We start from the raw sequence: 15,916 nt of genomic DNA on the forward strand, positions 1-15,916 counted from the left end.
TAGCGGGTGCTGTGTGAGGGAGTAGCGGGTGCTGTGTGAGGGAGTAGCGGGTGCTGTGTGAGGGAGTAGAGGTGCTGTGTGAGGGAGTAGAGGTGCTGTGTGAGGGAGTAGCGGGTGCTGTGTGAGGGAGTAGAGGTGCTGTGTGAGGGAGTAGAGGGTGCTGTGTGAGGGAGTAGAGGTGCTGTGTGAGGGAGTAGAGGGTGCTGTGTGAGGGAGTAGAGGGTGCTGTGTGAGGGAGTAGCGGGTGCTGTGTGAGGGAGTAGCGGGTGCTGTGTGAGGGAGTAGCGGGTGCTGTGTGAGGGAGTAGAGGTGCTGTGTGAGGGAGTAGAGGTGATGTGTGAGGGAGTAGCAGGTGCTGTGTGAGGGAGTAGCGGGTGCTGTGTGAGGGAGTAGAGGTGCTGTGTGAGGGAGTAGAGGGTGCTGTGTGAGGGAGTAGAGGTGCTGTGTGAGGGAGTAGAGGGTGCTGTGTGAGGGAGTAGCGGGTGCTGTGTGAGGGAGTAGAGGTGCTGTGTGAGGGAGTAGAGGGTGCTGTGTGAGGGAGTAGAGGTGCTGTGTGAGGGAGTAGAGGTGCTGTGTGAGGGAGTAGCGGGTGCTGTGTGAGGGAGTAGAGGTGCTGTGTGAGGGAGTAGCGGGTGCTGTGTGAGGGAGTAGAGGTGCTGTGTGAGGGAGTAGAGGTGATGTGTGAGGGAGTAGCGGGTGCTGTGTGAGGGAGTAGAGGGTGCTGTGTGAGGGAGTAGAGGTGCTGTGTGAGGGAGTAGAGGGTGCTGTGTGAGGGAGTAGCGGGTGCTGTGTGAGGGAGTAGAGGTGCTGTGTGAGGGAGTAGAGGGTGCTGTGTGAGGGAGTAGAGGTGCTGTGTGAGGGAGTAGAGGTGCTGTGTGAGGGAGTAGCGGGTGCTGTGTGAGGGAGTAGAGGTGCTGTGTGAGGGAGTAGAGGGTGCTGTGTGAGGGAGTAGCGGGTGCTGTGTGAGGGAGTAGCGGGTGCTGTGTGAGGGAGTAGCGGGTGCTGTGCAGTGTTGCGTTCCTCATATCAACACTGATTGCATGCACGCTAATGACGCCACGTGCATGCGCGCTCCCGTGAATAAATTTTCCCTCGCTTAAGCACAGACTAAAGACAATGCCTAATTGCCTCTACGAATGGAATGTAACACATTTCATTCACAAGTTCTGTGTGAATGTATCTGAGAACGTATTTAACACACCTGACGACCGGCGCTATTGGTATGCAAAGTAGCCCAGGTGGGTACTTATAGCGAGTTGGCGAGTGCAGCGCATTCCTGTGTGCATGCGCGTGCCGTGCACATCCGTGCGTGTGCGTGCACGCGCTTCTGCTCACAAAACTTTGGCTGCACTGCGTGCAACCCCGTCCCATGAGGAACGCATCACTGGTGCTGTGTGAGGGAGTAAGGGGTGCTGTGTGAGGGAGTAAAGGGTGCTGTGTGAGGGAGTAAAGGGTGCTGTGTGAGGGAGTAGCGGGTGCTGTGTGAGGGAGTAGCGGGTGCTGTGTGAGGGAGAATGGGTGCTGTGTGAGGGAGTATCAAGGATATTTCACTTGCATTTACAATTATGGAAACACTGGAATAGCTTTTCAATTAAAAGCTATTTTGAACGTACCGAGTATCTGCTTTGGTCTAAATGACGTGCAGTAACTTTACTGACCCAAGAAGGTGGCGATATAGTAGTAGAGCTCATCTCGGTCTGCGGTGTTGTAGAACTTCAGATAGATGTCAGAACACGACTCATTCTCAGTACAGAACACTTCCAGACCCTGGGCACACACACACACACACACAATTATTCCATTACATACAGTAAAAGCCAAAAACACAGTGTGGCAGGTGGGATGGAGGTTTGAGTGTTGGTGGCGTGTTCCCTGTTGCGTGTTGCTTTTTAACAGCGGAGGAGTGCAAGAATGTGACAATGTGACCGCGGCAGCGCGAGAGAGCGGCAGTGCGGAAATAGGCTGTCTATTGCCATTCTCTAAGACAAACGCTAACCTTAACCAGCTCCTTAACAGCGCCTAAACTTAACCCTTCTAACCTTAACCAACTCTGAAACAATGCCTAACCTTAACCTTAACCTTAACCATGCCTAACCTTAACCTTAACCATAGAAAGAATATTGCCATTCTCTAAGACAAACTCTAACCTTAACCAGCTCCTTAACAGCGCCTAAACGTAACCCTTCTAACCTTAACCAACTCCGAAACAATGCCTAACCTTAACCTTAACCTTAACCATGCCTAACCTTAACCGGCGAAAGAATACACGTTAAAAAAAAAAAAATTTATGGGATTCGAACTTGTCACCAACGGACCGCAGGATCGCAGGACCGCAGCGCTGCCAGGTGAGCTAAGCTTCGAATGAAAATCATGGCGGATTACGGCTACATAATGCCGCAAGCTCTGCCGCTCCGCTCTGCGGCTGCCGCGCCTGCCGCGGGGCGTGTCGCAGCCAATCAGGGAAAACGCGGAAGCACTCAGCAGCACTCCTCCGCTGTTAATAAGCAATAGGCTTCCCTGTTGCCCAGGCCCTATGGCCACACCCACTACTATCACTATCACTACCACCACCCTGGCCTCCTCCCTTCACTCTACTCCCAGCTTACCCACCCTCCCACTGCCAAGCCTCTTTCCTGCAGAGCCCAGGGAGAGGAGGAGGGATGGGCTAGTTGAGTGGGTAGAGTTGCATGCAGTGCAGGAGATTGTAAAACAGTGTAGTAGGATAAGAGACTGGGTAGGCTGGACTCCAGTCGGAGGACACAGAAGCTCCAAACAATACCCATAATTTATTCATCAAATTACTATATTGAGTGAGTAATTGATAAAAAAAAAAAAAAAAATTGGTTTTTGATAGACAAGTTGAAGGGAAATTGTGATAATAATTATATAATGTGATAATTGTGTGTGTGTGGGGGCAGTGGTACCCTAAAGGTTAGAGTCCATGATATTGTACCAGTCATGTAGCTGCTACTCCCCAGTGGTCTGAGTCCATGATATTGTACCAGTCATGTAGCTGCTACTCCCCAGTGGTCTGAGTCCATGATATTGTACCAGTCATGTAGCTGCTACTCCCCAGTGGTCTGAGTCCATGATATTGTACCAGTCATGTAGCTGCTACTCCCCAGTGGTCTGAGTCCATGATATTGTACCAGTCATGTAGCTGCTACTCACCAGTGGTCTGAGTCCATGATATTGTACCAGTCATGTAGCTGCTATTCCCCAGTGGTCTGAGTCCATGATATTGTACCAGTCATGTAGCTGCTACTCACCAGTGGTCTGAGTCCATGCCGTCTCTTGTAGATCCGCCTGACACTGTGGAGCTTGATCTGAACCACCCGTTCCTAAAATGACAGTGGAATAAATATACACAATAAAAGATGCATCTATGTAGAACTTTTTAACATCAAAATATCATAGTTAAATAGATTTTGATAGCCTGGTATGATTACCGTTAAAAAGAATGATCGCAATCCTGTGAGTGGTAGTGTTTCTCAGAATTAAGACTTCATTTCCCATGATGCCTCTTGTCACAAAAAGGATGTTGCCACCATTTTCGCTCTCCTCTTGGCTAGAACAAAATGTAGTGTGCACTTTGCAGAGATCCAGGTTCAATTCCCAGACCAACAGTATGGTAGTCTACACCCTCCCCAGACCAACAGTATGGTAGTCTACACCCTCCCCAGACCAACAGTAGGGTAGTCTATACCCTCCCCAGACCAACAGTAGGGTAGTCTACACCCTCCCCACGGTGAAGTTTTCTTAGGCAATTATACCAAGCTATCAACATTTATTTTACAACATTGTATCCGTGTTAAGATTCTACACATAGCTGCTCTATAACAACTCACCGGGTAGCCGTTGAGCGGCTGGAAGTAGAGGTTTTCATCTGTAATGCAGACGTGGCCAGGATTGGTCACGAGCGGGGTCACCATCTCCACCTCACACTCCATGTGGGGCCTTTCTACAACGCTCTCTAGACTGAGAGAGAGAGAGAGAGAGAGAGAGAGAGAGAGAGAGAGAGAGAGAGAGAGAGAGAGAGAGAGAGAGAGAGAGAGAGAGAGAGAGAGAGAGAGAGAGAGAGAGGTGGGTGGCTCCCTCTTTGCTCTGGATGGCAACATTTTCTAGTATGTAGCATGTAGTGTATGCAGACAGTGGTGCGTTATTGAAATCATCTGTGGTTGCACGCACCACGTGCACGCACCACGTGCACGCGCGCTCCCGCGAATGCGCATTTAATGTCCCCTCGCTTGAGCACAGACTAAAGACAGTACCTAATTGCCTCTACGAATGGAATGTAACACATGTCTTCACAACAAGTTAGGTGTGAATGTATCTGAGAACGTATTTAACACACCTGACGACCGGCGCTATTGATATGCAAATAGCGAGTACTTATCTGGGGTTGCGCAACCCCGTCCCATGAAGAACGCATGCCTGAGTGTATGTAACGTGTAGTATGCAATATGCTGTGTGTAGCATGTAGTATATAGCATGTAGTGTGTTGTATGTAGTATGTAGTGTGTAGGATGTAGTATGGGATGCGATTCACAACATTCTATGACTAGTCCATTTGCTGTGCTTTTTTTTTTCTTACTCTTAATTGATCAGGAAAGGTAGTTGGAGTTAAAATAAATGAATGATACTGAACCATGTAGCTTACAGTACATACAACCAAATAGACACTGATGGCATGTATTGCATGCAATGTTACAGGTCACACAATCTATCAAACCAAAACAAAATTCATCAATACATTTCCACTTAATATGGACATACTTGTTCTTGTCAAACGATGATCGTGCCAATCGTGACTGTAAATTAGCTGCAATCTAAGAAAGAGAGAAAAACGTCATTAATGAAGATGTAATTTCCCAGGATTACAATCATTTACATTTATACAATTATACAAAACCAATGCCCCATTATTTCATTCATTGTCTATTTCTTAGCCCCAGACTTCTCTGTATCAGAAATCCAGGTGACATCACCAACCGTTTCTCTCACAAAATATGGACTCAACTGTCCTTGGGCACAGGAATAACGTTGATTCTTAAAATAGCTGGCATTCCCCTTTAATTATGTGCCTAGGAAAACAACTTAAAATTGGTTGGAGACTCACCATTGCTGTCTGATCTCCAAGCCTTTCCAGACAGGAGGCCCTGTGGAGCTGCACAATTCATAATACATTCAAACACAAGATAATGCCAAGCATGCATGCCTATCAACTCTATGTAGCCATTAGTAAATATTATAACCCTGAGGTTTTATCACTGTTACCAAAGAAACAACCAACATTACGTTTGTATTTTGACCTACACGCCTGGAGGGGAGAGAACAGATGGTAGAGGTAAACGGTACTCTATCCCCCCCCCCCTCACAGTGAGCTGTGGTGTTCCACAAGGAAGCATACTAGGACCGCTACTCTTCCTAATTTATGCAAATGACATGTCGTCAGCCTGTGACTGCAACTTGTTCCTGTTTGCGGACGACTCAGCCCTGCTGGTCTCTGACAAGAACAAGTTGCAGGTTGAAAAAACCCTCAGCTCGGAACTAGGCAAAATCTGCATATGGCTCGCTGATAACAAACTATCATTACACATGGGCAAAACAGAGTCCATTCTCTTCGGTTCAAATAACAAACTCAGCAAGACCGACGGCTTCTCAGTTGCAGTGGGTGACAATATTGTCACAAGGAAAGACGAAATTACCTACCTGGGTTCCATCCTAGAGGCAAATCTTTCCTGTGACAAAATGGCATCCAATGTAATAAAAAAAGTCAACCAACAAACTAGATTCTTGTACCGGATCTCCTCTCTGGTAAACAAGAATACCCTGAAGACTCTGGCAGGAGCACTCATTCAAGGGTACTACGACTATGCGTGCACCTCATGGTACCAAAGCACCTCAAAGGCGCTTAAAACAAAATTACAAACATCACAAAACAAACTCGTCAGACTACTACTTGACCTTACCCCCAGAACCCACCTCACCCCTGCCCACTTTGACAACCTAGGATGGCTTAGAGTAGACGACAGAGTACAGCAACTTGCAATGGACCTGGTCTACAAGATACACTATACGACTAAGGTACCCATGTACATGTCAAAATACTTCCCAAAGGTCAGTGAATACCACAACCACTACACCAGAGGAAGCTCAACAAATCATGTTAAACCCAGATTCGGCTCAAACAAGGGACTATACATTTCGCAATTATGCCACATCAATGTGGAACGCCCTACCCAAAGCTGTAAAGGAATGTGAATCCCTACCCACATTCAAAACCGCTCTTAAAGAGCACCTACGGGAGGCTGCAATTCGAAACTGGCCACCGTAAATGCCCAAAACTCCCACCACCTCCTAATAGACAGTCTCCTCCCCACCGCATGTATATATTCCCTCCCCGCCGTATGTATATCTCTCTCCCACCCACCCACCCCCTCCTAATGTACAGTCCCCCATCATATGTATATACTCTGTCAGGATCTAGGGGTAACAGTACTGTATATTTGAATACCGTTTATGTCACAAATGTATCAGTACTAAATACCTATATGTCCCTATGCCATAAATGTCATGTATGTTGTGTATGTCATAAATGTCTATATGAATTGAAAATGGGGGACCCTGATGGAAACAAGACAAACGTCTTTCTCAGGTCTGCATTCCCTTAACAATTGTGTGTATTGAGCCGTACTGTATTGTACCCATTCTGCAATCTGTTAAATAAAGTTTTCATTCATTCATTCATTCAAGGGCTTCTAGAAGCATCCATGAGTGTTTGTCAATTTCTTCTCCAATTTAGATCAAATTCCGCAAATAAATCGAAGATCAACCAAGGCCTGAGCAAGACTAACATTTTTGTGTGAGTAAAACACCCAAATGAGGTTTTAATTCAGGTTCAGACCTTCGAGCAATGCTAGAATATAAACCTCATTTGGGTGCGAGAGCTCACACAAAGAGCTCCATTCATTGTCTATGTAGCAGCCCCAGATTTTTACATCCCAGTTACATCATCAAATTGGAGGGTTCCCTCTTGTTCACAAATACTGACTGGCCTGTCCTGGGGCACACAAAGAACATATTTGAATTCTCAAAATGGGTGACATACATTTCCTTTTAACCATGCCTGTCCTTATTCAGAGACATGTTGCTTCTTGTTGGTGAGCTGTTACTCATAACAAGGGTAACAACTGCTGCTTACCGCACCTGAAGTAATGTTTGGACGACATCCTCCGTTTTATTCCAAACCTCCAGCTGAAAGGTAAGTGTCTTCTCCCCCTGTCGAATTGATGATAGGAGTCAGTCATAGCGCTTTTAAACCGCCCGGGCTCCGGTTCAAGCTCCAGCTCCGTTCTGAACCCTCTGAACCTTGGTGCTCTCTGGCGAACCACCCCGCGTTTACACCCATTTAAGCAGAACCAACATTCAGCTGGTTAGTGAGCTGGTTAGTGAGCTGCCTGTGGAGCGAAAGGTCCCGAGTTCGAATCTCTTGCTTACTTTTCTTTTTTTTGTAACGTTAAATAATTTATCCACTCTGTGTCCCAAAAAGGACAAAAACACCACCTTATGCATACTGCACCTTATGTGAATACTGTGATACTGTGAATACTGTATATTCCAGTTGGTTAGATAGTCAATTATATTGACTTATTTGTTTACACTGCTTGTGTTGTTTTTACTACCTGTACCCCCCCCCCCCCCCCCCCACGCTGCTATGATGCCTGAATTTCCCCAAGGGAATCAATAAAGGAATATCTTATCAACCAGAGTGGATAAATTAATTAACGTTACAGAAAAAAAATAAGTAAGCAAGAGATTCGAACTGGGGACCAAACGCTCCACAGGCAGCTCACTAACCAGTTGAGCTAAACGAGCCGTCATGAATTGCTACTGACTAATCCATCATTTACACCTTTCAAGTGCCAATTGCGGTCGTCGTCCATTATTTGGCATTAATAAATCAGATATCATGCTATTATGTCATGTTCTACAGTAGGACTTACTACTATATGATACCCATTAAAACAAGTCATTCGAATAATAGAAGCATACTTTGCTGGAACGATTCATTTCAAACGTATACAGCATGTGTGTGCGTGTGTGCGCTCTCGCGCTGACTCGTTAAGCCTTTCCCTACGCAATACGCATATTCATTTCTGGAGCATTTCTTTATCCACTCTGGTTGGATGGTGTATTGTACTCGCAAATCGCTTCCTGATGAATGAATCGGTTGAGTGCAATGCCAACTCTCTACTTTCCCCGTCTTCACAGCCTAGAATATGACACGCCCACTGATGATGTCACGGTTCGTGAGGAAAAACAAACTATTTTCCGGTGCCAGCTGAGCACCGATTTGTCACGTTCTGAACCAATTAATCCCGGTCTGAACGCGACGGCCGAGGCGAGATTAGGTTCGGGAACCGGCTCCAGCACGGAGCCTGGCTGGTGTAAAAGGGCTATCAGTGCGGCACTAGTTAGCCTGTTAAGCTGTAGCCCTATTTTCAGAAATTTCACCTAAAGGTACATGCCTAAGTAAATGGAAGATTGCTCCACTTCTACAAGGCCAATTTTCATGTTCTCTAGGGACCTGGGGGTATGTATTTCCAGTGTCAGAAATATCTGTTACTAGGCTTGAGTAAATTGTAATGAAAAAAAGGAGAATATAAATTACGATTTATTTTTGCATCTGTGCCGGTGAATAACACCATGAAAACATTGAGGTTCAGGGCGGCTACGTGGTGCAGTGGGCAAGGCGCTCACCACGAATACTGGAGGCTGGGCTCAAACAGATCATCTCCCTCTTCGAGCCCAGCGCTCCACATTGCTTTCAGTTTAGCTGGTCGTCCGCACTAATACACATTGGCAGTATTAGGGGGAGGGAAACTGATGGGTGGGGATCGGGCGTTGTGGACAGCGACTCCTACAGGTCGGTTGGTGCGCCTGCGCAGTAGAATCAGGAAGGGACACGGGCGGGGCCCCTCCAAAGCCCAGACCCCGACGCTGAAAGATCGAGCCGCGCAGGTGGAAAGATGCGATTGCTGTTACCTCGAGTATCGGGGGGGACTCGTGCTATGTATGACTTAGTCCACATTGCAGCCGGCTTGTGGGAGGCATGAAACAGCGTTCAAAGACAGGGGAGGGTTGAATTGGACGATACGAAATTGGGATGGGAGAAAAATAGAAAATGAGAGAAAAAGTGGATAAAAAAAAAGAAAACATTGAGGTTCTTTTGATTTCGCTCACTGAGCTCATTCACCACCTTCTTTTTTTTTATACTTTTTCCTCCTCCTTTTTTCTGTATTTTTCTCCCATCCCAATTTAGTCGTTATGCCAATTCCCCCCTCCCCTTCCTGGTCGTCACGCGCATTTGCCCCCCACTTGCCAGTCTAGGGAGCCCTGAAGTCTATCAGATGCTTCCTCCGATACAAAGGAGACAGCCAGCAGCCTCTTTTCACCTGCCAGTGAGAACTCTCACCGGGGAAGTGTAACGCGTGGGAGGTCACACTACCTTCCCTAGTTCCCTCCCTCGCTGTGCAGGCGCCCTGACCGACCTGCAGGAGTCGCTGTTTACCACGACCAGGATACCACGCACCGGCTTCCCACCCACTGACAATTGTGTCAGTATGATGACCGGCCAAGCCGGAGGCACCGCTGACAGCCGGATTCGATACCAGTGTCTCTGCGGTGGTAGACAGACGCTTAGTCCGCTGCGCTACCCGGCCGCTCATTCACCACCTTCTTGAGATCAAGTGTAAAGAAAATCTAAGCAAATGAATAAAGGGAAGATTATTAAACAGAAGGATTTGTAGATACAGTAATAAATGATAATCGATTTTAATTATAAATTCATATTTGACCTTGAACTTGACCTTGACCTTATTATGGCCAAATCATACATCTATGGATAGGGAAAAGGCTCATTTTTCCAATGGCAGGGTTAAATCTGGATTTAGTCATTTCCTTGCGGTTTTACGATAAGATATAATTAGCATTTTTTCGATAAATTCTTATTTTCTGTAAATCGTATAAAACATCGGTAAAAATGAAAATATACACTTTGACTGCTGTTTTGATAGTGTTATGGTTTTTACTCTTGGCTACAAAAAAAATAAAATAAAAACATTAAAAAACTCTTAACATCCTCATGAGGACGATTCGCTATGCCACTTTGCCGACCTCTAGCGGCTCGGGTGTGCTTTTCTTTTAATACAATATAGATAGAATTAAAGCCATATTTGTTGCCTGTCGATTGCCCTTACAGGTGACAAAATCCATTCAGTGGTTCTCGAGTTACATGCCGATATGTGAGGCATGGACCACCCCGACTCCCGGGACTCTTGCTCCGTCAATCATTTGGCGATCTCGAGGATTTTTGGACAGGGTTGTAGCCAATGAGTGTGGCTTTCCAATGATACCACACATGGGGATCTAATACAGTCTCTATTGATCGGTTTATGATAAAGAAAAGCAGGGACCTTTTGGCTTAACTCTTTCAGGGCCAACAGCGCCCTCTGCTGATGCCCTTCTGGGCCAACGCTGTATCCAATGGAGGAAAGGACTTATTTGCGAGTGCATAAAACATATAAAATATAATAGCAATAGATCTAAATAACACAGTGGTCATCAATGAGTTGCTTCCAGTCAACATGCACGAAACAGATCATTTTTGTATACATACATTTCCATTTTATACCGTGATGAATATCAATATATTTCTAGAGCGTTCTGTCTCATCTCAATAAACCCCAGCAAATCGAGCTTAAATGTATTTCCTTAGAAATCATGCCATTTGTCGCTTGATTTATGAATCGTTTTCAAATAAACGCTAGATTATCGCTATTATATGTGTACTTATGCACAAAGAGCAGCGGGGTCTGAAAAATCGGTTCTCCGTACTTTGGTCGGCGCAACCTCACACACACACACACGCACACACACACACTCCGATGGCGGTGATAGGAACATCTGATTACCCCGATACTCGTAACATAAAGGCCTTACCTCACATCTGATGTCATGCAAAAAGATTAATCCAATTCCTGATCGCCATTCCAAATATTGATCGCGTTTATTGATCCGTTATATCCAAAAACACATAGATCCACGCTGCTCCCAGTCCCCACAGTCAATGCAATGGTATCCAGCTGCATCCCAGAGGAGTAAAACCTGGACCGGACAATTTTTTTTGCTGCACAGTCCCAACCAATCCAATCCAATGATGTGCAATACCATCCGGGAGACGATAGGCGGCGGTATTTGCCCTTTGCGAGCTCAGACCCATTCCCAATGATAACGTCAGGCTGGATGGATGAAACTGAATGGATATCGCTAATAAAAGTGTACATGGACAAACAAAATCACTGAGCATTTGGTTACTTACTCTTTCTGCTGCATAAGGAGCGATGACGTTGCTTTCTTTGATGCGATAAACCTGAAGAAAAGTTGCAAACTAAATCTTTTAGCATTTATTAGAAAACTAGAAAGAACGGACATGAAACTCTGCTTCAAAATGTTCACCAAAAAAACAATGACGATTTTATTTTGCACATGATCTCACACACATCCAAAAACTGTTTTGCACACATTCATTTAGTTAATTATTGAGAGTAGATTAGTTTGAATATGGCCACCAGTGATGTCATCGGGGACATTGAATCCTTGTGTTGCGTTAATAACCGCTCAATAAAATGATGTAGATGAAAAAATAGTAATAGCTTGTCTTCTAGGGACTGCTACATTATCATTTCATTGAGCTGTAATTAACACAATGATTCAATGTCCCTGATGACATCCCTGGTGGCCATATTCAAACTAATTTACTCTCAAGAACTGTCAAAACGACTAAATGAATGTTTGCAAATATGTTTTTGGATGTGTGACATTATGTGCAAAATAAATCAGCCTTGTTTTCTGGTGAAGTGCCCCTTTAAGAAAAGAAAAAAAAGCTGTATCGTGATGGAATTAATGTTGCAACATACTGTTACAATAAACAGTACCATACCTGTTTGCATACAATAGAGATGGCAGGTGGTTTGCTCCTCCTACAAGGAAATAAAAAGCTCATGTTCAAAAACAATCAAGGAGTATTATTGAAGTCCTTACTGTGTACCACAACTCAACATGCCTTCTGTGTTGAGCTCAGTTTGATTGAGTAACTGAAATCACCATTCTAGCGGAGACTCCATTGTGACATCAGTCAGTTTTCTGGAGACCTCCTAATCTGCCCCATAATGCAAAGTACTGTTGTGCACTTCTACTGTACATCACTTCTTCAGTGGTCACTCACAGACAGCCAGTTTCTTGTCTCTGGCTCTACTGTACATCACTTATTAAAGGAAGGAATCTGTCTGTGTGCATGCATGTCTGTCCTTCGCATATCTATATCATATATATGCGAAGGACAGAGGACAGACACGCGTGCACACAGACAGATTCCTTCCTTTATAGTGCAGTGTTTGGTGCCATAACAACAAACTTTACCCATATCTTGACAACTGCCCGGAAGTATCGTTGAGGAGGACCCAGTGTTGAATTTGGTGCCATTTGGCCAGATCGTGGCGCTATAGGGATGGCTAGGCGCTACGTCATCATATTCCAAAACGCCACTTCCGTGTCCTGTTGCTTCCAGACGGGAAGACTTTGAGAAGTCAGCGAAGTAGGATTTCACAGTAAAAAGGGTGACCGGTTCCTGGGCTGTAGTCATTGCCGTTTACATTGGCCGCATTAGACTAAACATGCTAGTGGACACAGAAGTAATTTGTGACGTCACACTAGCCATCCCTATAACAACAAACTACGTTTTGGCCTGTAACTTAATGAAAAAGGTTGTTTTGCCAAGGGGGATGGGAATAGAGAACAAAGAGCAGAGTCCGTCTATGTGTGTGTGTTTTGCCTATTTGTGGTAGGGAGGGGGTGGGATCAAACTACTGGCTGATAATCCGACCAACTTCAACACTATTGCTGAGGATTCAAGGGAGTGCAGTGTCGAGTATGAAGGCGATTAGCTGAAAACGAGCAAGCAGGCTATCTAAATGAAATAACGTGTAGGGACTGTGTCACACTCATAATTCATTATGATAACATTCTCTTTACACCATTAACTATTTTCTCAATTTAGTGAAAGAAATACTGGAATCTTTGGTAAATAACCAACTCAAGACATTTCTTCCAGGTGCCTCTGTATTAAGTCCAGACCTATCTGGATTTAGAGCTAATCACAGCACTATTTCAGTCATTACATTAGTTACAAATAATGTAGCATCTGCTCTAGACAAAAAGAAACACTGTGCTGCCCTTTTTGTGAATCTGTCAAAAGCATTTGATACAGTTGATCATCCTTTGCTCTTACAAAAGGTTGTAGAGTATTGGTTTGGATGGGAAGGCCTGTGATTGGTTTCAGAATCATTTATTTGAGAGACTTCAGTGTGTGACGTCCTGGAGTGCCCCGTCCGAGTTCCTGTCTGTAACAAAGGGTGTTTTTTTTGGGGTCCAGTCCTCTTCACCATTTATATTAATACTAGGGCTTGGACTTTATCGCATTAATTGCGATTAATTAACTACAGAAAGAATTTAAAGTTAAGAAAATTAATGCATTTAATCGCATGATGATTTTTCTTTATTGTGTAAGAAGAATGTTACCTTTCAAAGGAGACCAGACTCATGCATGTGCTATAAGTATAAAGTATAATAAATCGCAAATAACTTTTTTTCTTAGTCTGATTTGGTCATACAGAATACTGAAAAAATTTGAGAAATTGAGATCAATCAAGAGTTTTTTTTCCCCCAATGGTCAACTGTTCTGGAATGCACTTGAAAGTACTGCGTTTTACTTTTACCTCGAAAGTGCTTGAGTTTACAAAAGGTCCTTTGCGATATATATATATATTATTCCTAAAATTGCTGCACTTTGTTAAAAATTGCATTGATCTGTTGGTCTGTGTAGTAGCTAATACAGGATTTTGCTGCTTAAACGTATGTATGTATATTCATTGATTCACTCGTATAAAAAATCCATTTGAATTGAAAAATGTTGCTTTTTGCATCAAATATTGATATGCGATTAAAATGTGATTAATTTCGATAAATTAACACATTGAGTGCCGGCGACGAGATTAGTCGTGCTAACTCGCCATGCGTTGAGTACCAATGACGAGTTTTCTTGTCTTTTTCTCGTTTTTGCTTTTATTAGCAATATCTGGGAGCAGCTTTAGATTATGTGTTTTGGTGCTATAACGTTGGATCAATAAACGCGATCAATATTTGGAATGGCGATCAGGAATTGGATTAATCTTTTTGCAGAACATCTAATGTGAGGTAAGGACTCTATTTTACCAGTATTGGGTTAATCAGATTTTTTTCTCAGCCATCTGTGTGTGTGTGTATGACGTTAGCGCTGACCAGGTCATGGATAATAGATTTTTCAGCCCGCTTATCTAGCGTGCATAAGTACACATATACTATCGATAATCTAGCGTTTACTTCAAAACGATTCATAAATCAGCCGAAAAATTACGACGTGTTTTGTGTATTCCACTAAAGAGCTATTATCGCAGAATTTCTCTGGAATTACTAGAACTCTCCAAAACTATACTCGTATTCAAAACGGTATAAAACGGAAATGTACCAATGAAAAAACAATCCGTTTCGTACATGTTGACTGCAAGCAAGTCATTGATAAGCGAGGGGTGTTTTAGACCCATAGCCATAATTTAAGATATAGTTTAAGCCTTCGCAAATTTCCCCGACCTCCCATTGACTAGCCCATATATGGTCAAAGGCAGGGGTGCAGTCGTAATATCAGAACTGCCTGGACGCCACGTGCATACATGTTCCCTTGCGTGTGCACAGACCAGCTCAAGCAAACCCCCCACTGGGCTTGTATTTTGGTCTTGCACTTCTCTTTCTTTGTTATGCTATGCAAAGACTAGGTGATAAGTGCCGGGTACATGGCGCACGGCGCGACAGTAGAGTGAAAGTTGTGAATGCATTTTTGTGTGCGCGCGCGTGCACATCCGTGCGTGCACTTCTGCTCAGCGAACTGCTAGGACGGCGTGGTACTGAGTGCCACGCACCACTGCATCACTGGTCAAAGGGGCGTGGCACTCAATGTGTTAACTATAAAGTCTTGAATTAATTCACTTAAAAAAAATTATCGGATCCCACCACTAATTAATACTATTGTCTCTTCATTGAGTGGATGTCAAGTTCATTTTTATACTGATGACAGTATTGTGTATTGTATTGCCGATTCTGTAAAACTGGCCATTGAGAACCTGTAACTTTCCTTTAATGCTCTACACACAGGGAACAAAATAACTAGACGCCCATCGCCAAATGCGTGTAGATTTACCGTCTGGCGTCTGAAAATAATAGTCTGCCCGCTAGAAACTTTCCGTTCATATGATACTCTTATTTTGAAAAACCCTGTAGCAACTCCGCGAGTCATATCCGCCCCAGTCCGTGCTTCTGCTCCATTAAAGCCGAGCAGAGCAGCGATACACAGCATGCAGCCATAGAGCAGACTATTTGATTCCTTAAGGGCTCGAAGTTGCCTGGGTTTTGGTCATATGCTCCCGCTGTTTGACTGCTTCTATGTGCAGTGAAAACTACTATGATTTGCAACCTAGTTATTCATTTAATTCGGGGCAAACTAGCGTTAGCCGCGCGGAGCTAACGCTGCTCCGCATAAACACAGAGAGAGAGAGAGAGAGAGAGAGAGAGAGAGAGAGAGAGAGAACAGCAGGCTGACTAGAAGAGGGTGGGGGCTAGCGGGGGAGGAGCCGTCTGTGTGTGTGGTGTGTGCGCGCTGACAGAGAGGAAAGACAGAGGAATAACGACCAGTTGACTGACTCATTCCTTCAGTCCACTCAAAATTATGCTAATATTCCTTATGTTGTTTATGATATTAATTGAA

At 44.4% G+C, this 15,916-nt stretch overlaps 1 protein-coding gene across 2 annotated transcripts in view; it reads right to left on the reverse strand.

Annotated features, from left to right (window-relative positions):
• Window positions 1-15,916, reverse strand: part of nsmaf (neutral sphingomyelinase (N-SMase) activation associated factor) — a 92,548-nt gene that overhangs the window by 65,900 nt on the left and 10,732 nt on the right. For both annotated transcript variants that reach the window (XM_084322792.1, XM_084322791.1), the window contains exons 5-12: window positions 12,005-12,044; window positions 11,384-11,434; window positions 7,210-7,281; window positions 5,120-5,167; window positions 4,777-4,829; window positions 3,849-3,978; window positions 3,270-3,341; window positions 1,659-1,767 (exon numbers count right to left, since the gene is read on the reverse strand). In XM_084322792.1, the coding sequence (XP_084178918.1) occupies window positions 1,659-1,767; window positions 3,270-3,341; window positions 3,849-3,978; window positions 4,777-4,829; window positions 5,120-5,167; window positions 7,210-7,281; window positions 11,384-11,434; window positions 12,005-12,044 (575 nt within the window). The remainder of the gene's footprint in view (window positions 1-1,658; window positions 1,768-3,269; window positions 3,342-3,848; window positions 3,979-4,776; window positions 4,830-5,119; window positions 5,168-7,209; window positions 7,282-11,383; window positions 11,435-12,004; window positions 12,045-15,916) is intronic.

Source organism: Notolepis coatsorum, assembly GCF_963971535.1.
Source record: "Notolepis coatsorum genome assembly, chromosome: 10".
Taxonomy (NCBI): domain Eukaryota; kingdom Metazoa; phylum Chordata; class Actinopteri; order Aulopiformes; family Paralepididae; genus Notolepis; species Notolepis coatsorum.